Source organism: Hyaena hyaena, unplaced genomic scaffold (assembly GCF_003009895.1).
Source record: "Hyaena hyaena isolate Hyena2069 unplaced genomic scaffold, ASM300989v1 scaffold_207, whole genome shotgun sequence".
NCBI lineage: Eukaryota > Metazoa > Chordata > Mammalia > Carnivora > Hyaenidae > Hyaena > Hyaena hyaena.
The window spans coordinates 937,548-962,783 of NW_024080836.1; the positions used below are offsets into that span (position 1 = coordinate 937,548).

Below are 25,236 nucleotides of genomic sequence, written 5' to 3' on the forward strand. Positions count from 1 at the left end.
GTTCATAATAATTTATAAGCAAAATATTTGCATGTGGAAGAGTTGGGTGACTTCAAATAGCTGGCAATATCCATGATGCATTCTGATGCTTAAGTATTAATCTACCTTTATAGATAGTTTCATTCTTATTTCACTGTTTAAAGGATATCATTACTATTCATATACTTAGAATACTTTGTATTTTTAAAATCTTACGCTGGGGCGCCTGTGTGGCTCAGTCCATTAAGTGTCCAGCTTTGGCTCGGGTCATGATCTCACAGTTCATGGGTTCAGGTCTGGCATTGGGCCCTGTGCTGACAGCTCACGGCCTAGAGCCTGCTTCAGATTCTGTGTTTCCTTTTCTCTCTCTGCCCCTCCCATGATTGTGCTCTCTCTCCCTCTCCAAAGTAAATAAATAAACATTTAAAGAAAAATCTTATGCTGCATATCACCAACTCTCTGTAGTAACATTTTTCACGTACTGTTACTTACTTACCAGCAGCTTCTGTTCTAGCCCCCAACCTACAAATCACATTTTCATAAACTGAGATCATGTGAGTAGATACAATGCTAAAGAAAAATGGAAAGAATATAATGCCACATATAAAATGTGACCTAATTATGTAAACTTTCTGTTTTCATAAAGAACTAAGGGGAAAAAAACAAGAAAAAATCTATTCACATGTAAACTGTGATTATCTTTTAATTGTGGGATTCGTGAGGATTTTTTCATTTCCTTTGTTATGTTTCATGTTTTCAAAGGAGCATGTATTAATTTAGATAAATCTTTTTATCACTTTATTTTCTTATGTGACAAATATATATTTACTAGGAAATAATAGAAAATACAGACAGACAAAATAGAGGAGATAGAACATACTCATAATTTCTTTCTTTGGGGAAAACCAGGTAGGGACAATTCTTCCAACAACTTTCTCCCTTCCTTTCTCCCTTTCTTCCTTTTAAACATATACTTCCAGAGTTTTAAGAATATGTATGACTTCAGATATTCACATGAATAAGATAATATTATACAGCTCATTGTATAATGTGCTTTTTCTCTTAGTAGTATATTAAGGATACATTTTTATATCAAATTATAGATATCCTAATTGCTTTGATGGCAGTTCAGTATTCTCTTGTATAGTATCTGCTGTACAATGAGATAGACCAAAATTAAGTTAGCTTTCCCCAAAAGGAACATTTTGATCACATTTTAATTGTTTTTTAGTTATAAATAATGTATGAATATATAGTCCTCATATAAATAAAACACCTTATACAAAGCTAAAGTTCCCTTTGAAGCCCCCTCCCTAGTTATTAAATTTTAATAATCAAAAATGACTTTTAAAAAATATGCCATATAGCAAAGAACACACTTTATTCTTTTTTTTTTTTTAAATGCTTATGTATTTTTGAGAGAGATAGAGTGCAAGCAGGGAGGAACAGAGAGAGAGAGGGAGACAAAGAAATCAACGCAGGCTCCAGGCTCTGAGCTGTCAGCACAGAGTCAAACACAGAGCTCGAACCCATGAACCGTGAGATCATGACCTGAGCTGAAGTCTGGTGCTCAGCCGACTGAGCCACCCAGGTGCCCCAGAACACACTTTATTCTTATCACAATTTACTTATCATTGTTGAACGGAATATTTTACAATGTATGCCTTGTTTGTATATCTTATAAAGTGTAACATGCCAAAATACTTTTAGAAGTAGATAAAATCATTAGCAAGGCTATAGTTATTCCCCTGAAATATATCACCAATGTCTTTGACTGGCAAGTGGGAATTGCTTCTACTTTTCTCAGATAATCAAAGCCTTGGTTCTTGATAGAAGTCAAGGTGGTAAGAAACTTTGGTATAAGAAGTTGTACGTTTAGATGATTTTGAAATTTCTTAAGAATCTTAACTATAGTTTAGGGGTGCCTGGGTGGCTCAGTCAGTTAAACATCTGACTCTTGATTTTGGCTCAGATCATGATCTCATGGTTGCCGGGATAAGCCCCATGTTGGTCTCCACGCTGACAGCGCAGAGCCTGCTAGGGATTCTCTCTCCCTCTCTCTCTGCCCCTCCCTTGCTCATGCTCTCTCTCTCTCAAAATAAATAGACTTAAAAAATCTTACTATAGCTTAAACACTTAAAATGCTTATTCAGGTGTATTGTTGTTAGAAGATCATTATAAATAATAGATCTCATCATTAGATCCTTATTAAAAAAATGTCCTGTATGGTAATGAGAGCCTTTGTTACTAGGTTTGTCACTGCTATTCATAGGATCCTATTCCAGTGTTTTTTTAGAACTTAAAATTTCCTAGTAAAAAGAACTTATACTTTCTACCACATATATTATAGAGCAAATAATTTGAAAAGGTAAACAGAAACAGATATGCAAATAATTTAATTCAAATTATGTTCCCCAGAAATATGTAAATAGTTGAGCTCAGGGTTTGAGGAACTTGAACTTCCTGTTTTAGTGTTTTGATTCACAACTTTATGATAATTATTTAGTTATGTCTGACTTAAACAAATATTCCTAATTATTTTTTATTAGGGCATGTATGTGTGTGTGTTTGTCTGTGTCACATTTATACCACTCTGAGATTGTATCTGGGAACTTCTCTATAAGTTAGTTTTTTAGCCATATGAGAATTTTAGAAAATGAGTCTCACTTTTCCCAGGAATAGCTTTTTTTTCACTCACTTATTCTATAGACTCTAGTCTTTGCAGAAATGAATGAACAAAGACTTGGTACCACTAAGGACATTTCAAAATCCTAATGATAGGATTTCTGAAGAAGTTCAATATGAACTCAAATATGCAACCAGTGGTGTCTTCCTTGGAATAGATGTATAGCTCCTGAAGTTAACACTATGTTTAGCACAGCTTTAAAATTATATAAATCCTTGCAAATATGTTTTATTTTATGTTTACAATTTTTACTTGTATTTGATGATAGACACACATGCACTTCCACCACCACCCGCCCCCCCACACACACAATTATTTATTCATTATGATAGCTAGGAGTCTGCAGTGTATACTGGTGTCTACAAGCTTCCCAAGGACTTCACACCACAAGTTGTTTCTGTCTGTTTTTCTTCAGGGATACCACTGCTTCTCAACAAAACTACAGAAATAGAAGATTTTACCAAAGCTTGAGTTTTGAAATTTTAAGTTTTACTGTTCATGTCTGCCTAGAGTACAGAAACTAAAAAAAAGAAAAACCCCCAGAACATGCCCTGTCCTCATGTAGCTTACTTCCTATTGAACGGATTTGCCATTAGGGAGTTTTGGTCCAGGAGTGACATAATATGTTTAACCTTTGGGAAGGATCTCTATACTTTCTGGGTTAAAAGTATACTCTAAGGGGACAAAGGGTAGAGCAAGAAAACTGATTAGAAGGCTACTAAAATGATTTGAGTGAAAAATATTATAAGATTATTTGAACTAGGGGTTCCTGGGTGGCTCAGTTGGTTGAGTGTCTAACTTTAGCTCAGGTCATGATCTCATGGCTCATGAGTTCAAGCCCCGCACCAGGCTTTGTGCTCACAGCTCAGAACCTTGAGTCTGCTTCAGATTCTGTCTCCCTCTTTTTCTGCCACCCTACTCCCCACCCTCTATCTCTCTCAACAATAAATAAATATTAAAAAATTTTCAACAAGATTATTTGAAATACAGATTCATCTTAAGTTATTTTGTATTTATATGAATTATTTCTATTTTTACATGATTTTATGGGATTTATTTACTTGAAATCTTTGTCATTTAGGTAACATTTAATGTGATTTATTTCTGCAGTTAAGTATTTGGCTGCTTACTTGTATCAATGGTGTGTTACTCATACCTATAAAGACTTTATAATATTTATTGTGTTTTAGTTGACCCTGCCAACTTGTTTATTGGTCGCCACTTCATTATTGTGCTTTCCACGGCTGCCTTTACTCTACCTTTGTCCTTGTATCGCGATATAGCAAAGCTTGGAAAGGTAACTTTTACATTTTTAAAAGGTGTAGACTAGTTGTTGTACGTAAGCGATGAACCCTGAGAATCTACCCCAAAACCAAGAGCACACTGTACACACTGTATGTTAGCCAGTTTGACAATAAATTATATTTAAAAAATTTTTTTAAAGTGCAGATATGTACTTTGTTACCTGCACTAATTTTGTCAAACTTTGTTCTATATGGCCGAGTTCTTAGAGTATTTATCTTAGTTTCTTTTAGTTTACTTATAATTATACTAGAAAAATCTGTGCTTGAATTTTTATATTATTTATGGGAACTAATGGTTAAATAGTTGATGAGTGTGAAATAAATATGTCCTTTCTTTTCCCCTTTTTTAAGGTAGATACTTAGCAACTTTCAATTTAGAAAATAAAAAGAATTATACTTACACAAGTCTAATATACTGAAGAAATGTTCTATCATTTTTATAGATAGTAGTTGAAACAATTTAAAAAGTTAGACTAGGGGTGCCTGGGTGGCTCAGTCAGTTAAACGTCCAACTTCGGCTCAGGTCATGATCTTACGGCTCCTGGGTTTGAGCCCCTTGTTGGGCTCTGTGCTGACTGCCAGCTCAGAGCCTGGAGCCTCTGAGCTCTCTCTCTGACTCTCCCCTGCTCATGCTGTCTCTCGCTCAGAAATAAATAAAACATTTTTAAAAATTTAAAAAGTTAGACTAAGTTTAAGAAGTAAGGATGAATCACTTCATTGGCTCAAAATTTTTTTAGTAAACTACAATGTGTTTTATTCAGTGATTTAAATGTCAGTGCGTTGATTCATGAGAATTTGGCCATTGTGTATGATTCTTATTCTGAAAGAGAAATGATGATTTATTTCTAGTGAAACCAAACAAATTATTATTCATCTCACCATATATGCTCATCTGTATGGGTTAGCCTTTACCTACTAGTATTTTTATTTCATTACTCTCAAGGTGTGTTTGTATGTTATGCAAAATATTATTGGTGTTATAGCTATAGTTTGCCAAGCATTCTGATGAATTGTTTTTAAAGAGACTTATTTATATATTTTTATGTTCTAATTTGAAACGTTCAACAGTTGAGTGAATTTTACTTTTCACTGTGATGTTTCATGTGGATCCATAGCCATGGGTCCTTCTGTAAGGATCCTGTTATAGGTCCTGTTAGCTATGGTCCTTCCAGATAGAACTGAAAGTAGAGATGATATTCCAAAGTATCCTTACCACTCTACCTTCATTCCCTAACAGACTTCCAGAAATAAACAAGAGGTTTTTTTGTAAATTATTTGAAATGGCTGAACAGTTTTCCACTTCCTATGTTGTAGACATGTTATTTTCTGAGAGCAGAAAGCCAGGCATTCATGAAAAGAAAGCTAATATTCTATCATATTATTAATACCTGGACATTTTCGCCTAAATGCCCTTTAAAAGCTTCATATTGAAATGTCTAAATAAATCTCCCAGTAAGCAAATCAGAGGAGTTCAGAGCCCTGATCTGTAGTCAAGTTGTTTGCATTTGAATTCTCCCTCACCATATTCTAGCTGTGTGACCCTGGGAATGTTACTTAGAATTCCTGTTCCTCAATAGATCAGAGGACTCATAATAGAACCTTCTTACTAATTAAAAACTAGCAACTCAGGAAACAAGATTAATGACAGTCAAATGAAATAAAATAAATTTCATATTGTGTTCCTTTTGTTAGAGAAAGAAGTCTAAAATGTGCTTATCCATTAAAAAATTAAGGGCAGAAACACAGATCTAATCATGAATGCACAGGATACATATGCACACAGAACAGTTTATATTTTAACCAGTTGAAATAGTGACAGAAGAGAGGGGAAAAAGCAAGGACTTTAGAAACAGACCAAAGGGCAAAACGAAATACAAAAGATAGTAGAAAGGAAAAGGGAGGGGAATCCCCAAAATATGTTTAGGTGAGTATGTGTGTGGGGAGGGGGGAGGTCCTATGTTGAAAGGGAGAGGGTAAGGTAAAGACAGAAGCAAAAGAAGCAATTATGGGTAGTAAAAAAGAACAAGTCAACACCAAAATAGGACCTGAAGAAAAAAAGAAAACAACTTCCCTTTCACTTTCATGAACGAAAATCACCAGTTTTGTATTCTATACAGTAAGTCACTAAAAAACTTAAAGCCATATTGCAAGATTAGAGTACTCATAAATGATAATTGTCACCCTTTTGGGGGGAAAAAATAATACTGTGATCTGATAAAAAGTTACATGCCTGAGATTATCAACACCAGTCTATAAGAATAAATTACTACAGGATTGCATAAACAAAAACTGTATATATGTTTACTCAAGTAAAAAGAGAAACACCTAATATTTTCAATATAATAATATTTCTTTCTAACTGACAATATCTTTACATTTTCTTTTGCAGATCTCTTTTCTTTCTACAGTTTTAACAACCCTGATTCTTGGAATTGTAATCGCAAGGGTAGTCTCACTGGGTCCATACGTGTAAGTTTTATTGCTATCTTGGTTAGTTTTTAATTTATAGCCTTCAATAGATATTTATATGACATATTATAAATACTGAAGTATAAAGTAATCATGGCACGGAAGCATCATTTATCTTTAGTATTTGAGAAAATGAGAGAAAATAATTACATCTAAGTAAACAGGCATTTTTCATTTGGACCCTGCATGGCTGATGAAATTAAACTGAGTTTACTTTTTATGTTAATGGACAATCCTAATAATTAGAATAAGGAAGGGATTTTGAATAGTGAGAAATAGGAATGAAGTAGAACACTCAGGAGAAAACATGTAAATGACAGGAACTTTTTATCTATCCCAGAGAGGAATTTGTTCTTAATGAAGTTTCACCAATATAGGCTGAGATGAGAAGAATAAAGAATATAGTAGATATTTTCTCCATTAGAGGAAATGTAATTACTTTGAAAACCACCTCCTATTCTCTACTAAGATTATATCCTTTAATGAATTTGTGTTAAAATCCTTTGTCACTTGGGAACTGATGTTAATTGCTGATTATGGCATTCATTTGTTTTGAATGTTATTATTTGGCCAAATAAAATGTTGATAACTTTGTATCAGTTCCCAAAATTTTAAAAGTATTACTTATCTACAAAACAAAGTATGGATACTGCCGATTCAAACTATGCCATTTTTGTGCCTTGATTATAGAATAGATTCTCCAGGTAAGGATTGGGGAGTTTATTATCCAGAGTCCCAGGAGAATGCTGGAATGAAATAAGCTTAAATTGGCCTGAAGACAAAATTAACACAAGACAGTGTCTAGCACAGTAAACAGAACGTACTGGGTCCTTAATGAATATAACCTGTGAGGGGAAAAAAAGGAATCCTGATAAATAACTATGTTTGATAACATGTCCCCATGATAACTTATTCTTTCCTATTGATTACTTATTCTGAAAGATCACATCACTTTCAACCTAGTCTACCAGGGAAATACCAAAACTTATGCCTCTAATTTTTGGGAGAAATTACAAAATATCTATTCTAATTGCATTTGATACAGTCTTTACTTTGAGATAAAAACACATACTTTTTAAAGGATTAAAATTTAGGGGCTCCTGGGTGGCTCAGTTGGTTAAGCATCCGACTTCAGCTCAGGTCATGATCTCACGGCTCGTGGGTTCGAGCCCCGCGTCGGGTTCTATGCTGGCAGCTCAGAGCCTGGAGCCTGTTTCAGATTCTGTGTATCCTTCTCTCTCTCTGCCCCTCCCCTGCTCATGCTCTGTCTGTGTCTTAAAACTAAAATTAACTATAAAAAATTTTTTTAAAACTAAAATCAATCAACATTAACTATGTTGAAATAAAAAATAAATAAAATTTAAAAGCATAAATATTGATTATGTTTATATTAATATTCTCATCAAATAACCTAATCCCAGTTCATAGTTGTTTTAGCTCTGGGTGCCAGAACAAAATTAAACAACAGAAATTTATTTTCTCATAGTTCTAGAAGCTGCCAGTATGGTCAGGTTTTGGTGAGAGATCACTGCTTTCCTGCTGCATCTTCACAGGGCAGAGAGGGAGAGAGACAGCAAGCTCTCTGGTATCTCTTTATAAGGACACTAATCCCATCAAGAAAGCCCTGCCCTCATGACTTGCTCTAAGCCTAATTATCTTCCAAAGTCCCTGTGTCCAGATACCATCACATGGGATATATAAATTTTTGAAGGAGACACAATTTAGTCCTCAGCAATAGTGGTTTTGAAATGCACCCGGTTCACTTCAATGTGGACCTTCATCCTTTTATTTAGTTAACACTTATTGAGTGCCTGTTTCTAGCTATTTTGCCACACCCGGAGAGTAAAAGAGCAGAGAGGCATAAGTCAGCACCTGTTACAAGTTGTTCACAATCAAGTAGTGAAAATGGACTTATTGAAAAACAAAAGAAGAAAAATAAAAAGAAATGGCAGTACAGTAGGAGAAGTGCAAAATACAAGCATAAACACAGTAGCAGTGCCAAAGAAAAGAGGACGTAATAGTTTGTCTGAATCAAGAAGGGCTTCCTGGAGGAAGAAGAATATGATCTGGTGTTTTGAAAGATAAGTCTGAATTTTTTCAGATAGATAAAAGTGTAAAAGGTATTCCAGGCCCGAGAAAGATAAGCATAAAAGCACAAGTGCATATATTAAATTCTATTGACATTTATTAGTATTACTGTATTGTACTGTATTCATCTCTGCTTTTCAAAAACTGAATTTTAAGCAACAAAAAGCTAATAAGTATTTTGAACACAATACAATAGATAATTGCTGGTTACCACTTTTAATTCTGTAAAACAGAACTCTTTAAATTGGAGCTTTTATTATGAAAGGTGACTCTAGAGAATAAATTTTTAGGTTATAATAAAAGACCTGATAGTGTTGCCTGGGTTGCTAAGTCAGTTGAGTGTCAGACTCTTGATTTCACCTCAGGTCATGCATGATCCCAGGGTCGCAGGACTGAGCCCTGCATGAGACTGCGCTGAACTTTGAGTCTGCTTAAGATTCTCTCTCTCCCTCTTCCCCTCTCCCCTGCTTGCTGGTGCATCTGTTATCTCTCTCTCTCTCTCTCCCTCTCTCTCTCTCTCTCTCTCTCAGAAAAAAAGGGGGTCTTATAGATTTGGCAAACATAGTACTACGAGGCAATATTGAGGAAAAAAACCAATTAGCTAAAAGTTGAAGGTAAATTAATCATTAATTGAGCCTCAAGAGGACAGTTTAAAGCAATGATTTTCAACCCAAAGCATCGCTTTAGGTTTATCTGAGTAGTTGTCAAAAATACTGATGCCAGCGCCCCAGCAGAGACTCTGAGGGAATTGGTCTAGGAAACAATTCTTTATTTAACAGTTTTGAGTCTGTGAGCAAGGATCTAGAGCCTCTTGGTTTAAAGAGACTTAAATCGTGAGTATACATTTTTACGGACTATCATTTCTAAAAATACACCATACACCATAGATTTTGTATTATTTTAGGCACTGTTGTGCCATTCTGTTTCACAATTCATTCTCCACTTATGTTTTAGTTACTTTTAAAATGCAAAACATATATGAGATACTACTGTGAATACAAAGAAAAAGTATCTCTACTCTCAAGGGGCTCGCAGTTATTAGGGAAGATAAGGCAGCACAAATGACTATCACATGGGCAAGTGTATCTTGATACAAAGGAAAGAGGAAGGAGAGGCCGTTTCCTGGTGGCACTAAATGAATTGATTTCATGGCCAAAGAGCTATTTATTTCTGTTGTAAACAAAATGTGGTCTGTATCTTTCTAACCTTCCTGTAGTGGTGATATCATGCTTCATCGGAGCCTTTGCAATTCTTCTAATAACAGGGATTATTTACTCAACTCTTTAAATATTTAAATGTTAAAAAAGTTTTTTTTTAATATTGTGGTGCCTTTTATTTCTGTTTGAATACTACTTCAAACAACTTCTGTTTGTCCAGATTTACAATCAGGCTAATCAAATCCCATGTTCGAGGGCTGGCATAATAGCTAGTCAGGCAGGCTTCCTTCTGACAATATGACAACCATGAATGCTTATAATCCATAAAACATGAGAAACTCAATACTCCATGTGTGTTTTTCCTCATTTTTGGTTCAGAAGAATGATCAGAAAAGCTGTACTTTTTCATAGGGCTTTTAAAATGGTTTGGAAAAGATCTTAAAACCCACTATCAGAAAAGAGGAAGGTCTGTAATGGCTACCGGTATTGACCTTGTTACTATGGAAACACCTTTTTAGTCGTTGTGTTTTAAAAATAAAACACACAATTCAATTTCCTTTTCCATAACTCATAAGACCATAAATTCTGCTTTTTGATATGATTTCAAATATCTTATAGTCCAATGACTTTCAGTTCCCTTTGGAAATAATGTTCATTTTTATTGTATTTTCTAACCTTTTGCTTTCTAAAAACTGAGGAGGCAAGGCAATTTAATTCCTTTCTAGAAAGTGTGCTAGTATCAAAATGCAATGACAGGTCTTCTTTTTTTTTTTTTTTCAAACTACCATTGGAGGCATTATTACTACGAAAACCTTCATTTTGTGCCTCATTAATATTCCATTCTTTACATTCAGAATGGAAATGATAGCACACAGTCCAAATTTACAACCATTTTCTCTTCATATGACATCTCTTTCATAGCAGTTTAATCATTAGAGTGGTGTTCCAAACATAATTCCAAAAAGCATGTCCATACTTTCAACAGGCTTTTATGCATATGAAATGTGTCTTCCTCAAGGATCTCAATACATATTCGTTTCTTTACCCCTGATCCATTCTAACCCTAAAATTCTATAATTTGATGCTATACGTAAAGAGGACCTAGAGGGGATTAAAGGGAGGATTAGAAAAATGGGTAAAGACAGAGGAATAGTGCATATTTGAAAATGGGAATGATTAGTTCTGTCAAATACTAGCCATTGATTTTTATGATTAAATTATTGCCCTTTTTGTTGCAAATGACAGCAACTGTAGAACCCTAACTGCTTGAAGCAAAAGCAAATTTATTGTGTCATATAACTACAGAATTCAGAAGTATTCCTGTTATTTGATTTGATTATATTTAGCAGTTTAATCAATGAAATCAGACAGTTTCTCTGTGTCTGGCTTGGCTTTGCTTCCTGTTTTGGCTCCAGTTTCCGAAAGGCTGTCTCCTCATTGTGACAAGATGGCAGTAGCAGAACCAGCCTACATCCATTCAAGTCCCAGCCCATGAAAAGAGAATGAAGTTTCTCTTTTAGGTTACCTCCAACCTTACTTCCACTGTTAGTTCTGACTGGCTCTAATGGGGACTCCTGATGATCCCAAACTCTATCAGCATAGCCTGTGTTAACTTGCTCATGTTTATGTTACATGCCTACCCTGGATGCTAAGGATGGGGTCAGTCCCACTAAAGCACATGGACTGAGAGTAGAGGAAAAGGTGGTCCCAAAGGAAGTCACGGCAATGATGCCAGGAGAAGAGGGGGAAGCCACTGTGTGATAGAAGCTACGGATGTCCACCTCAGATGACAGGAGGTTACTGGTAACCATTAGGAATATCAGTCAAATGATATGGGTCGACATCAGTTTAGAGAGAAGTAAAATGCAGGTGAATAGTAGGGAAGTGAATTGGGCAAATACGTACCCGCCTCTTTTTGTTTATTTAAGACTATCAATGAATGAAAGTAACATGACAAAACAGTAGCTTGAGACAGTAAGAACTCCTAACAAATACTTTTTTTTTTTACAATGGGATTTATTGAGCATGTTATAGGTCAAGCCACAAGATGGAACCAAGTCCCCCAGGAGATCCTAATCCACTGACCCCTATTTTCCCATCTATGTAGCCTCTGTGTTTAGGAAGTAACTAGACTTTGGTGATTCTGAGCTGAGAGTATGGCGAGGCTATGCAAATAAATGACCGTAGACAGGTTGGCAGAGACCAACAGGGAAGGAAAGCTTCATGTGTAGTGCTAAGAAATCTGAATGTGTTCTTTAGCTGATGGGGTGTTAGAGGTTCTTCAGCAGGAGAGCAAGTCTCCATATCAATGGGCTAATCTTACGGCAGAGATGACTATAGATTAGAGGTACAAAGACTCAGAAGGAGTCTATCTGTAGCAAGCATCCAGGCAAGAGACAACTGAACAGTATAAGCTAAAGTCTGGCTTTGTGTGAAGAAGAGGAGATTGATGTTAGGGTGTCCAGCTTGGACAGCCAGACTGTGAGATGGCCCAGAACTCACCACCAAAAGGAGAAAATGGGAGAGTCAGTTCAGTCAGTAAGCATTTGCTTACTGGGTCAGTCAGTTTTTCAGGATCTGGGTCTGTGAAGATCAATATAGCACAGTTCCTTTCTGCAGGTCTCATATAACTCATTTAGGAGTGAGGTGGGGGAGATAAATACATAAAAGATTACCTCAGTAGACTATGTCATAGAATTATGAATATGGTGCTACAGAAGCACAGAGGAAGGACCCTTATTTCTTTTAAGTTGTTAACTAAGAGATGAAGCAGGTCTAGGAAAATAATAGTAAATGTTTAATATTTTAATATCTTGATTTTGAGTAGCTCTTGAAGTGGAAAAGAAGATCAAGGAGCAGAAGTCATTTGGTGTTTTGGAAATGCAAATTGAGTTTAGGGAGAGTCTGGTATGGCGAAGATTGTACGGGAACAGTGTGTAACGTGATGAATGGCATAACCCAGGTGGAACCCACTAGAAAATAATTATCTGAAGCTCACATCTGAAATTACTTTTATTTTAATATAAACTCACATATTTTAATTTAATAATATTTTGCGAAAAACACAGTAGAGAACAAAAACAGCACTCATAATTCTAACAACTTTTCATTTAACTCAAAAGTTAAGTCTGTCCCCTCCGACCCACTCTCTGCCCCTTCAATCCCAACTCACAAAAACAGTTAACACCAACTTTTTAAAGGGTTCACAGAGGAATTGGAGCCAATAGTGGGAAAGAAGAAGTAAGTAGGTAACAAAATGAGAATCAAAAGTGGTTTGGTGTCCCAAATGGAAACCAAGAAGTATTTGACGTTAATGGTATCAAGTTGTGCAAACTTTTATATGATCCATATAAAAAAACCAAAATTATATTTTGGCAAAAGAAATCATCATGTTTTATGTAATTTTTTTTTTTTTTTTTTTTTTTTTTTTTACTTATTTCTTAGAGACAGAGACAGCATGAGCAGGGGAGGGTCAGAGAGAGAGGGAGACACAGAATCCGAAGCAGGCTCCAGGCTCTGAGCTAGCTGTCATCACAGAGCCCAACATGGGGCTCGAACCCACGAGCCATGAGATCATGACCTGAGCCGAAGTCAAATGCTCAACATACTGAGCCACCCAGGTGCCCCTGTTTTATGTAAATTTTAATTCAAGATTAGCTTTGTGTAAAATTTGGTTTTTAAAAAGGATCAGCTTTGATGTTTAGAGTGATTCCCAAGAACTTTCCTGAACAGCTTTATGTGTTCACATAAACCACAAGTGTCTAGAGAATCAGAAGAAATGTAGGCTGGGAGCAAGGAGGTGGCAGAGAGCTGTCAGCTGATGCCCATGCTGGGGGATTGGGCAGACCTGCCTATGTCAGCTCGTGGTGTGACAAGAAATGTGGAGCCTTTGTTTGTGTGCCTGCCGGAGCACTTAACTCTCAAATGTGTCTGGACGAGGTTAATATGTAAGGATCTCTTAACAAAAACGCAGACCCTGCCGAGATTGTATGATCTAGGATGTGCCTATGTGTTGCTGAAAGAGTTTGGGCAGGTACCAGAAAAGGTATGATGTTTGATCCTCTCGATCAGAGGTCTGATGTGCTCAGGATCAGAAGCAATCCCTTGAAGCTTGTTTTCATAAGTCTGTGAAGACTAGAGATATATTTGATAGGATCTGCTTTCTGCTGCTTTGCATCATTACTACTCAGCTGTTGTGAAGATAGGGTGGAGCTTGCCTTTCAAAATAGGATGAAATGTCTGAATCCATGAATCCAAACTGAAATAATTTTGCAAAATGAATTTATGTCCCCATCCCATCCCCTCCACACCTCCATTCCCCTCCACATCCCCATCTCCCTCCACACATACAAAAGGTTTCTTTTTTTTTTTTTTTAATGTTTTATTTATTTCTGAGAGAGACAGAGAGAGAGAGAGAGAGAGAGAGAGCGTGAGCAGGGGAGGGACAGAGAAAGAGGGAGATACAGAATTTGAAGCTGGCTCCAGGCTCTGAGCTGTCAGCACACAGCTTGACACGGGGCTCGAACCCACGAACCGTGAGATCATGACCCGAGCCAAAGTTGGACGCTTAACTGACTGAGCCACCCAGATGCCCCCAAAAGGTTTCTAAAAAGAATATAATTAAGCATCCCACTGGATTTTTTTTTTTTTTTTTTTTTGAGTACGAGAAGCAGCCATTGTTTTGGAAGTAATTTGCTGTACCAAGGTTGCAAATTGCTATAAGCCAGTCTCTATTTGTGTTAATAGTAAAATATATTAAAACACTTGAAGCATTATGCCTTAAATCATCTGAACCTTTTGGTAAGCCTCCATTATGCTGCCGTGATCCATTTGAAACTTTGTAAGACATTTTATAGTTTCCTGCTTCTTCCCAGTATTGCTTTTATTTGGGTTTATTGTTTCTCAAAATAATACATTCACATATTCTTACAAAATCAAATATTACAAATGGCTTTTAATGAAATAGAGAAACCTTTTGCTGAATCCTTTTCTATTTCTTTTTTTTTCTTGGAGAGAGAGAGAGAGAGAGAGAGATAGACAGCGTGAGCAGGGGAGGGTCAGAGAGAGAGGAAGTGACAGACTCTGAAACAAGCTCCAGGCTCTGAGCTGGCAGTCAGCACAGAGCCCGACGTGGGGCTCGAACCCACGAACCGCGAGATCATGACCTAGGCGAAAGTCTGACGCCTAACCGACTAAGCCACCCAGGCACCCCCGAATCCTTTTCTATTTCATCTGTATCTTTACCTCGGCATAATGTGCTTGTAACTGTTATTTCTGGATTCTGTTTTCTCGTACAGTAGATGAAGATTTATCTCTCTCAAATTATTTTTCCTTTTAACCATATCCAAATACATGGAGATATAATCCCACTCACCACACCCATGTGTAGCCTTTCCCTTTGTCCACATCCCCCACCAGAGTAGTACGTTGGTTATAATTGATGCATCCAGATTAGTACATCATAATCATCAAGGCCTACAGTCCCTATCAGAGGTCACTTTTGGTGTACATTCTGTGGGTTTGTACACATGTATAAGCTCATGTAACCCTCAATTATCATGCAGAGTATTTTCACTGCACCCCACATCCTCTGCACTCTGCCTATTCACCCCTTCCCCCAACCTTCCAACACCAACCAACCACTGATCTTTTTTCTGTCTCCATAGTTTGGCCTTTTCTGTAATGAAATATAGTTAGAATCATACAATATGTATATAGCCTTTTCAGAGTGGCTTCTTTCACTTAGCAATATGCATTTTAGATTTCCCCGTGTCTTTTCATGGCTTGGTCGCTCATTTCTTTTCAGCACTGAGTAATATTCTATTGTTTGGATGTTCCACAATTTATCTGCTCACCTACTGAAGGACGTCTTGGTTGCTTCCAAGTTGTGGCAGTTATGAATAAAGCTGGTACAAACAGCAGGTGCAGGTTTTTGTGTGAGCAGAAGTTTTCAAATCATTTGGGTAAATAACAAGTAGCAAAATTGCTGGATTGTGTGGTTAGAGTATATTAGTTTTATAAGAAACCATCAAGCTGTCTTCCAAAGTGGCTGTATGATTTTGCATCCCCTCCAGCAATGAATGAGTCCCTATTGCTCCACAGCCTCACCAGCATTTGGTGTTGTCAGTGTTCTAGGTTTTGGCCATTCTGATGAGTGTATAATGGTGTCTCATTATTGTTGTTTTAATGTGCATTTCCTTGATGATATGTGATGTAGTGCATCTTTTCATATACTTATTTACCATCTGTATATGAACATACACATATCTTCATATTCAAATTGGTAATTTACATTATGTAAACATATGTATATATGTATACATACATATTGGTGAGGTATCTGTTAAGCTCTATGGCCCATTTTCAATTGGATTGTTTGTGTACTTATTATTGAGTTTTAAGTGGTCTTTGTGTGTTTTGGATAACAGTATTTCATGAGATGTGTCTTTTGCAAATATTTTCTCCTAGTTTAGCTTTTGATTTTGATCATTTTTATTACTCCTTCTTCAAATGCTGAAACTTGTTAGATAATCTACTGATTTTATTTATTTATTTTTCTTGGAGACCTCCTACCCAAAGTCTTCTAGCTTCTACCCCTTGCTCCTTTCTGAATAGACTGATTTCTGTTTGCTGCCCCTCTGTCAGCCTCTTTTTTGTGCTAGATGCCTTATATCCAGGATCTCATATCTTTCATTTTTCTTCATTTTCTCCATTTTCCAGCGCATCCACGTAGCTTTCTGTTGTCTCTGAGTCTTACACACACACACACACATATGAGTTTTGCAAAAGGAATAAGCTCTTTTTCATCAGCAGCTCTTTCTCTGAGGTTGTTACTTTTTCCATTCTCAGCAGTTAACCACGTAAGCATCTGCTTTTGTGTTCCCAAAATGTCTTCTCCAATGATGTCTCTTTTCCATTATCCCCTTCCCCATGAATGTATTCCCATTTTAAATTCCTTTAATATCATTTTCAGAAGGTCTGAGAAGAGAAAGAAGGTATATTTCCTTTTTTGTGGGGCTTGCATCGGTGCCATGAAGGGAGTAGACCTTACTGTACAGGTGGATAGGCAGGGGATGGTTACAAACTTCTATCTCAAAATTTACCCAATCACTGAGTCATCTAATCCCCTTCCCTATCTGGTAGTTTACAGCCGCTATTATGCTATTACTTGATCAAGAGATTATGAAATAAAAGAAAGAACAACTACCATATGTATTGGCACTTAATTTAGGGCTTTGGGAAGAGATAGCTGTGAAAAACAATGACTAAACTAAAATTTTATCTTGTTTTGCTGGGTATTTCTTTAGCACCCAAAATTGGGAATTGATTATTGCTGCCTGTCATTTATGCAATCAATGAAAGTTACTGTGTCTTCAGTATGGTAAAACTTGTGAGTGATCTATTTCCTGTTGCTTCCAAAAACTATTAAACACACACACACATGCACACACACACGCCTCAAGAGTTTATAATATGTGTAAGGCTATTTCACCTTATTAAAACAAAATGCGGGTCCCCCAAGTAATTCTGCAAAGTGAAACTCTTGTTTCCTGTTCAGGTAGGTAGCCTCTGACTGTCTCTAAGAAGGTAGTGGTAAGTGTTCAAAAAATAAACTTAAATGTCACTGTACTTCTATTTTATCTATGCCAATACAATACAAAAGGAAGAATTTTTTGTAAAATACAAAAGGAAGAGCTTTGAGCAATACAGATAGAATAAAACCTTTCTATAATTTGAAATTATATAACAAAAGATAATAAGAATAATCCTTAGTCTGTGTATGTGTTCATGCGTGCATGTGTGTATAGATAGAAACTTTAAAATGCAAAAGGTTAATTTTAAACTGTTTTTTTTTCTTTTAAACTATTAGTCTAAGATATTATCCAGTGATTAAATAAACAGGCAGTTTGCCTCTCTATTCATCTTAGATGTCAAGTATCTTCAGATTTAATGAATGCCCTCTTTTATTCAAACGTTTAATTATCTTCCATTGGTGGTAGTCTCCACACCACTGTAGCAAAATTTATCGTATCAACACAGAGCTCCAGCTCAGCTGGGGAGACTGATGGTTGGGCTAAGATATAAACCCTGGAGTGAGGTGAGCAGCTCCACATACCCCAAGATTGTCTACAATGGCCCTAGACAGCTGGAAGTTGCACCAATTTGACAGACCCAGTTGTGCGGAAAATCAGTATATGGGATAGAATACTGAATATTTTGGTGAATATCCAAAGTGTAAATGAACCATTTCATCTTTTTCATCCTTATCAACCAAATGGCTGCCCATTTGGTAGCATATGTGTCTATTCTCAAGATTAATCATTCATTTATTTTAAATAAAATAGCTCAACTTCCTCAAGGTCCTCAAGAACTATGAATACCATGATGAAGATTGCATTTCATGTACTTTCAGGTTCTTACAGCCAGTCTAAGACATGCATTGTTACCTTAATGATAACATAAGGGAAGAGAGAACGTGAGGAGGTCTCATCCAACACTGATTGTCCACTATTTAACACACTTATTCATTTTCTTATTTAATCCTGTGCCAGATATGTAAACCGAATTATTAATATTGTTTCTGTTCAGCAGAGCAAATGGAGACCAGTGTCATTAACTAATCTGCCCCAAGGCACCCTGCTAGTATGTCATAATGCTAAGATTTAAATCCAAACCTGTCTGACCTGAAAGGCTATATTTTTTTCCATTACAGCTTTCTGTATTCCATATGGTTTTTCTCAGTTGTGAATAAGGTTGTCCTTCATAGAGGAAATTAAGTTCATTATTGTTTTAGTTGTCCTTTATTGGTATTTACCACAGTTTGGTCCGTAGCCAGAAAATAATCACAGTAAATAAAAGAAGCAGGTAGGAGCCAAGTAGAGGTAAAAAAGCTAGTCCATTCATTAGCAGGTAACAATAACACTTGCTGAAGAGATGCTATCGACCTTCGTGGACTAATTTCAGAACTATTGGCTTCCATTGCAAACTCTAGACACACACCAGTGAATGCAGTTGGTTTCAGTTCCTCAGGGAAATAAACTTCAACAGTAGCAATAGAAGAATCTAAAACAAAGAGGAATTGGAGAGTAGTTCTTATTTGGGGATTTCTTCAGAAGAAGACTGGCCTCCTTCTGTACAAAATAAATATTCCACAAGAGTTGTATGTTAATTAATATGTTTGGATTTGAATGATCATTTGAAAGCCATTCCCAGCTTATAGGTAATTAATTCATTGTGAATTATACTTTAAAATTTTAAAAAGAAAAATTTATCCTATAATTTAATCACTTTATAATAAAATAAATTTCCCTTCATTGATTCATATTTTATAGTATTTCAGCATGACTACAATGTACCATATCTTTTCTGCTATGATGGTATTCATGATAACAATTCAATTTATTTATTTATTTGTTGTGGATTTTTTTTCTTTTTGCTTTATTTTGAAGATTCTGTGGTATCCATGATTCTTCATAAATTAACAAAGTACTCTTTCTATTTATTGTTATATTCAACTCTTCCATTCTTCTACTTGCCTTTCAGAAAATTCAAGTGGTAAATAATAGCTGAAATTTACAACATAAGCTACACTATAGGAAAAAATTAAACCTCTTTAGGTAACTTCTTTAACTCTTTTAGATATTAGAAAATAATTAGGTCTCTGGGAAAAAGTTATCTATATGACTTCTTCCAGATCTGTATTGTCCAATACGGTAGCAACTAGCCACATGCGGCTATTCATTTAAATTAGATAAAATTAAATAAAATTGAAAATGAATTCCTCTGTCATACTAGCCATAATTTCAAAGGCTCAATAGCCACATGTGGTTAATGGTAACAATATTGGAAAGCACAGATCTAGTATATTTCCATCATCACAGAAACCACTATTATATACTGCTGTCCTAAATTATGATATAGAATATAGACCAAGATAGTTGACTTCTTTCTTTTATCTTTTTTTCTGCACGATCCCCAGTGATTTATAATAGTCATTGCTACATCAGTAGTGGCCAACAAATATTTGTTGAAAATTGAATGAATTGAATAAGTGATTGGAAAACAAGAAGAATGTAGTTTTAGTTGTAGAATATTTATGGAAATTTAAGGTTAAAATTAGGTTCAGATTCAGAAAGGTTTTATGCATAAAATATTATGTAATCATATAAAGTTCATGAAGCAGGTAAGTGGGCTAGATATTTTTGAAATAATTTTCTGTATTTACTTTCAATATTTGCCAACAATAGACTATCATGTTTAAAAGTCAATTCATTTCTCTCTCCCCAGAGATAGCTATTTTTCTTAAGTTGGTTTAAATCATTCCTATTTATGCTTTTATACTTGTATATGCATTTATATGTTGACAGTAATACCTGGTTTTGATTAGTATGTTTATAAAATATATATATATATATATAACCACTATGGTAAAAAAAAAATTGCTTGGCATATTTTTCAAGTAAAATACTGGATTGTTGGCTTTCCTACATATTTTGAAATGCTCATAAGCTTTTTCCTCCATTAATCTGTTGATGAGATGAATTACATTACTAGATTTTTCTGTTATTGAACAACCCTTGCATTTATTAGAAAAACTCTGCCTACTCAGGAATTTTTCTGATACATTGATTGTTGCATTTGATAATATTTCATTTTGTATTTCAGCATCTCTAGTCTAAAATCAGAACAGTTTATAATTTCATTTTCTCAGCCACGATGGGTATCAAGTTTTCAGAAATCTCAAAATATACCAAAAAACTTTCTCTCCACCTCCCTGCCTCTCACTTGTGCATACATGTGTGTATAGCTAGTTGATTCTGGAACTAATTTTGGGCTCTTTTATAAAACATTGGAAAGCTATAATTAATGTCTCTTTCTTTCTCTTTACCTAGATTTGGGCACACATGCTTTCCTATCAGTAACATCTTTTTCTGGGTATTTTCCTCTTATAAAATCAACATCATTAAGCTGAATACAAAAATTCAAAATTATCTCTTTATACTGTTTCATACTCTATCTTATCTAGGAATATATTCAGTGAAACATATGAGCCAGGAAAGATTTTAAAAACTTAAGCGGAGAAGAAGAATGAAAATCAAATTCCTACCTGTTTATTACCAATAAAAGAATTAAAAAGTAGAACACCACTATAATCTGTCCTGAGGGGAAAAATGAGTTGGATTATCCATGTACAAATACAATAACAGAGGAGGTAGATATTTTAAAACATATTAAAAAGTTTAAAATCTTCTAAGTTTCTGTGATTTTTTTTTAAATTTAGTGTTTATTTTTTTAGAGAGATAGAGAGACAGAGCATGGGCAGGGAAGGGGCAGAGGGAGGAAGACTTAGAATCTGAAGCAGGCTCCAGGCTCTGAGCTGTCAGCACAGAGCCTGATGCAGGACTCAAACTCGAGAACCGCGAGAACCGCGAGATTATGACCTGAGCTGAAGTTGGATGCATAATCAACTGAGCCACGCAGGCACCCCCAGGTTTCTGTAATTTTTAATGCTGCTTTTCTATATGCTTTTTTAAAGCCATGGACGAACTATGTACTTTTCCATGTTTACACTGGAATTTAACAGGTACACTGTTCCCAGTTAATGTTCACTGCAGTAAGAATAGTGGAGGCAGCAGGTGGCAGCAGCTCCCAGTCAAAAAACTGGGAATCTCAGAAGCCCTGTAACAGCACAAGGCCTCCCTTGTAGGCCAGCTAGTTCTTTGGTGTAACTGCTAATTTCACATATGGGGGGAAATTTGTATAATGCATAAATCCCACTAACTTTGACAAAGCAAATGAGACTTTTTTGTGTGTACCTATTTTACATAGAGAATGAATACCAAGCTTATGAACTACGTGTGTTTACACCTATTGCCTTTATGCTTTCTATGATCCTCCTTCCTCTTTTCCCCTCTTCTGTCCTAATGTATTTTTCTGGATTTCACTCCAGCCTTTCATTTTCACGGAAGCTGGACATCTTTTAACATTTTGCCTACATTTTATTAAGTGACAATGAATAACAATAATAAGCTGAGAATACTAGTGATCACTTACTGAACATTTACTCTATGTAAGGCTCTCTTCCAGAACACTTACATATTTTATCTCAGTTAATTCACACAATAATTCAGTGGATTAATTACTACTATTATTATCCTATCAAAGCTGAAACACAGAAAGGTTAATAACTTGCCTAAGGTCACACAGCTAATAGGTAGAAGGGACCAGAAGACTAACTGCAGCTATCTGACCTTGGAACGTAGGCTTTTCACCATTACTCAGGGATATGTTAGCCAGGGGGACCAACCTCTGCCAATAGACAGACTGGCAAATATTTTAATTATGCCAAGAAATAGGATTTTTAGGTAATTTAAAGTTCATGGATTTCCAAAACATCTTTAAGAAGAATTTCCACACGTTGGGGCGCCTGGGTGGCTCAGTCGGTTAAGCGTCCAACTTCGGCTCAGGTCATGATCTCACGGTTCATGGGTTTGAGCCCTGCGTCAGGCTCTGTGCTGACAGCTCAGAGCCTGGAACCTGCTTCGGATTCTGTATTTCCCTTTCTCTCTGCCCCTCCCCTGCTCATGCTGTCTCTCTTTCTCTCTCTCTCAGAAATAAATAAAAAACATTTAAATAAATAGAAGTCATAATTAAAAAAAAAAAAGAATTTCCACACATGAGAATTTGAGGCCACTCACAGTTCAGTATGAAAGAGATGGGCAGCAAATCTCAACTTCTTCACTTACTATCTGTGGAAGCTTGACAAGTTATACCACCACCCAGAGCTTCACTTTCCTAATGTATTAAATGGTGACTCTTTAATGTCACCATTAATGACTCTTTAATGTCACCATTTAATGACTCTTTAAGTAACTCTTAAGTGTTATTACGGAGATTGAGATATCATAGCATAGTTCCCAGAATACAGTTAAGTACATCCTCAATTAATATTAGTCCATGTCCACCTTCTTCAGTAAACTGTAGTGCCAACTATGAATTTCCCTTGGGTAGGATGAGCCTGGAGAATGAGTTAAAGGCTAATGAAGGGAAGTATTGGCTGAGAAGAACATTGCCTTATTAATTTCTGTATTTCCTTCAGTGAGTCTCTTAAATGATGGGTGCATCAATGTTTCTTGTTAAGTTGATGAGTAAGTAAAGTCACAAAGTTAAGTAGTCAGTGGATATTTTACATATGTAAAAATAGTCTTTCCAAGCATTTGACATGCATTTTAGAGGACCGAGGTTACCATTACATTCAGGTTCCTGAGAAATTATTTACAATTAAGGATGATTAATGGGAGCCCCTTATTAATTTCTGACTCAGTTTTTAGTGTGACACCATTTTGTGTTCTCTCACATGCTTAGGCTTATGTTTGATCATTCATTAAATACCTGATTTGTCTTCTAGACCAAGAACAGAAGATGCCTGGGTATTTGCAAAGCCCAACGCCATTCAGGCTGTTGGTGTTATGTCATTCGGTGAGTATATGGTTTCAAAGGCCCTTTCTCAATATGGAATCTTCTGTATAATGAAAAAGTTTCATATTTGTGTCTGGAGAGCAGATGTCCTAAGTTTTAGACTTCCTATTAGCAGCATATGATCTAGTTTGTGCCAACATAAAATTAGGCTCAAATTCTTCTCCCTCATCACTAAAATTTGATTTAATTTGGACAAGACTCTTCCTCATGCAGAAAACTCATTAAAGTCATCTTATTTCTTAACTTGAAAATCTAGCAAGTGTTATGTGCTTCTTCAAAACCTTGCACACAAAGTATTACAAATTGGCCAGATGTCTAAAGCTACTCTGTTATATCCCAGATTGGAAATGAAGCCATGGACTGGAAATATAGTGTTGTTTAGATTTCCCTTAAAACTGGGAGGCCAGTAGGAAATGGAAAATACGAGAGAAAAGTTGGATAGGCCTGGTTTTTATCAAGAGTGACATGAAGAGACTACATAAGCCTAAATACAGTGAAGTGAAGTGAAATTTCTTGTTCTTAAAGCTGTTAGAAAAGTTATTTTCTGACATAGCTAGTAAATTAATGTATTTGAACTTCAGTAGCATTCCAAAGTTGTATACATCTCCGACTTTTCAGAAGAAAAAGAAAACCTTAGTGTTTGCTTTAATGATGCTCTTTTTTTGTTTTGTTTTTGCTTTTGTTTTTGTTTTCAGCATTTATTTGCCACCATAACTGCTTCTTAGTTTACGGTTCTTTGGAAGACCCCACGGTAGCTAAGTGGTCTCGCATCATCCACGTGTCCACCTTGGCTTCTGTATTTATCAGTATTCTCTTTGCTACATGCGGATACTTGACATTTACTGGCTACACCCAAGGTAAAATGAGAGATTCTGTCTCATCATATTGTGTTATTCACGTGGAGTGGTTCCATCACTTCTCATTTTGGGTACAATTATACCTAACATTCTACTTCAAGTTATCACTAATCTCTTCTCCCATTCTCTCCTCTCTACCTTCCTGCCTCTGCTGTTTCTGTTTTGTGATTTTCTCCCTTTTAAACTGCTAAACTTATTTCTGTAGTTCATTCTCTCTCTTCTTCCATGCTTTCACTTAAAAGCACTTGAATTCTGGCTTCCCTCCCCACTGCTCCCTGCAACTTCACTTTCAGAAATACCAATATCTTCCCACTCTTCAAAGTGAATAATCTTCTTGGTTTTGATTCTCATGCACCTCTGTGAATTACTTAACGGTTCCGAACAGCCTGTCTTTTCTCCCACAGGAGAGGGAGCACTACCATATCATCATTCACTCTGTGCATATCTTTTTTTATTCCCAGAGTGATTGCTGTCTGCTTTCTCCTACCGCCTCTCCCCTTCTCCCCCCACCCAATCCCCGTCCATTAACTGGCTTAGGCAAGTTGCCTTCTTTTCTCTCAACAAATTCCCTGGAGATTGTCCTTGTTTTAAACTCCAGTCCAGATCTTTCTTTTCATTTCCAGTCTCTTGCCTGCAGGACATACATACTTAGTTGTCCTGTTCTTACCTTAAATACAAAACATCATCTTTCTCACAGAACCAGACTCTCCCTTCCTTCCCGCCTTCCCCCACAGCACCACTCCACACTGAATTTACTTCTCTTTTCCCTGTTCACCCAGGCACAACAGCTGAATGGCTATTTCTTCTGCTTCCTTTGACCTGGGCACTCACTCCTCCGTGTAGTGTAATATCCAGGGTAATCTGACAGCCTGCTAAATGCTGTGATTCAAACATGTCACAGCTTTTGCAGGTCTATTATCTCATTTGACCTTGAAACAACCTTATGAAGGCAAGTGGAATAACTAGTTTTACCCCCTGCTTAGAACACAAAGAGGTGAAGGAACTTGCCCAAGCTGGATGGTGACAAAGTAGAAAACAAGTTTCCTGACTCCCAGTCCAATTTTCTTTCCATTCTCTCTTGCTGACTACCCCATTTTGGTCAAGTGTGACCCATTAAAAGCTGTCTCTTATCCTCCAGTCCCTCTTCGCTTAGTTGTCAGATGACACTAGGTAGTCTTGAATGAATGGTGCATTGTTTCAAATAGAGGTTACTGGTG

General features: G+C 36.2%; 1 protein-coding gene across 1 annotated transcript in view; it reads left to right on the forward strand.

The window, feature by feature from the left end:
- Positions 1–25,236, forward strand: part of SLC38A11 (solute carrier family 38 member 11) — a 51,561-nt gene that overhangs the window by 11,260 nt on the left and 15,065 nt on the right. Inside the window, exons 5-8 of the mRNA XM_039242004.1 lie at positions 3,856–3,962; positions 6,359–6,438; positions 23,092–23,162; positions 23,858–24,019. Coding sequence (XP_039097935.1) covers positions 3,856–3,962; positions 6,359–6,438; positions 23,092–23,162; positions 23,858–24,019 — 420 coding nt within the window. The remainder of the gene's footprint in view (positions 1–3,855; positions 3,963–6,358; positions 6,439–23,091; positions 23,163–23,857; positions 24,020–25,236) is intronic.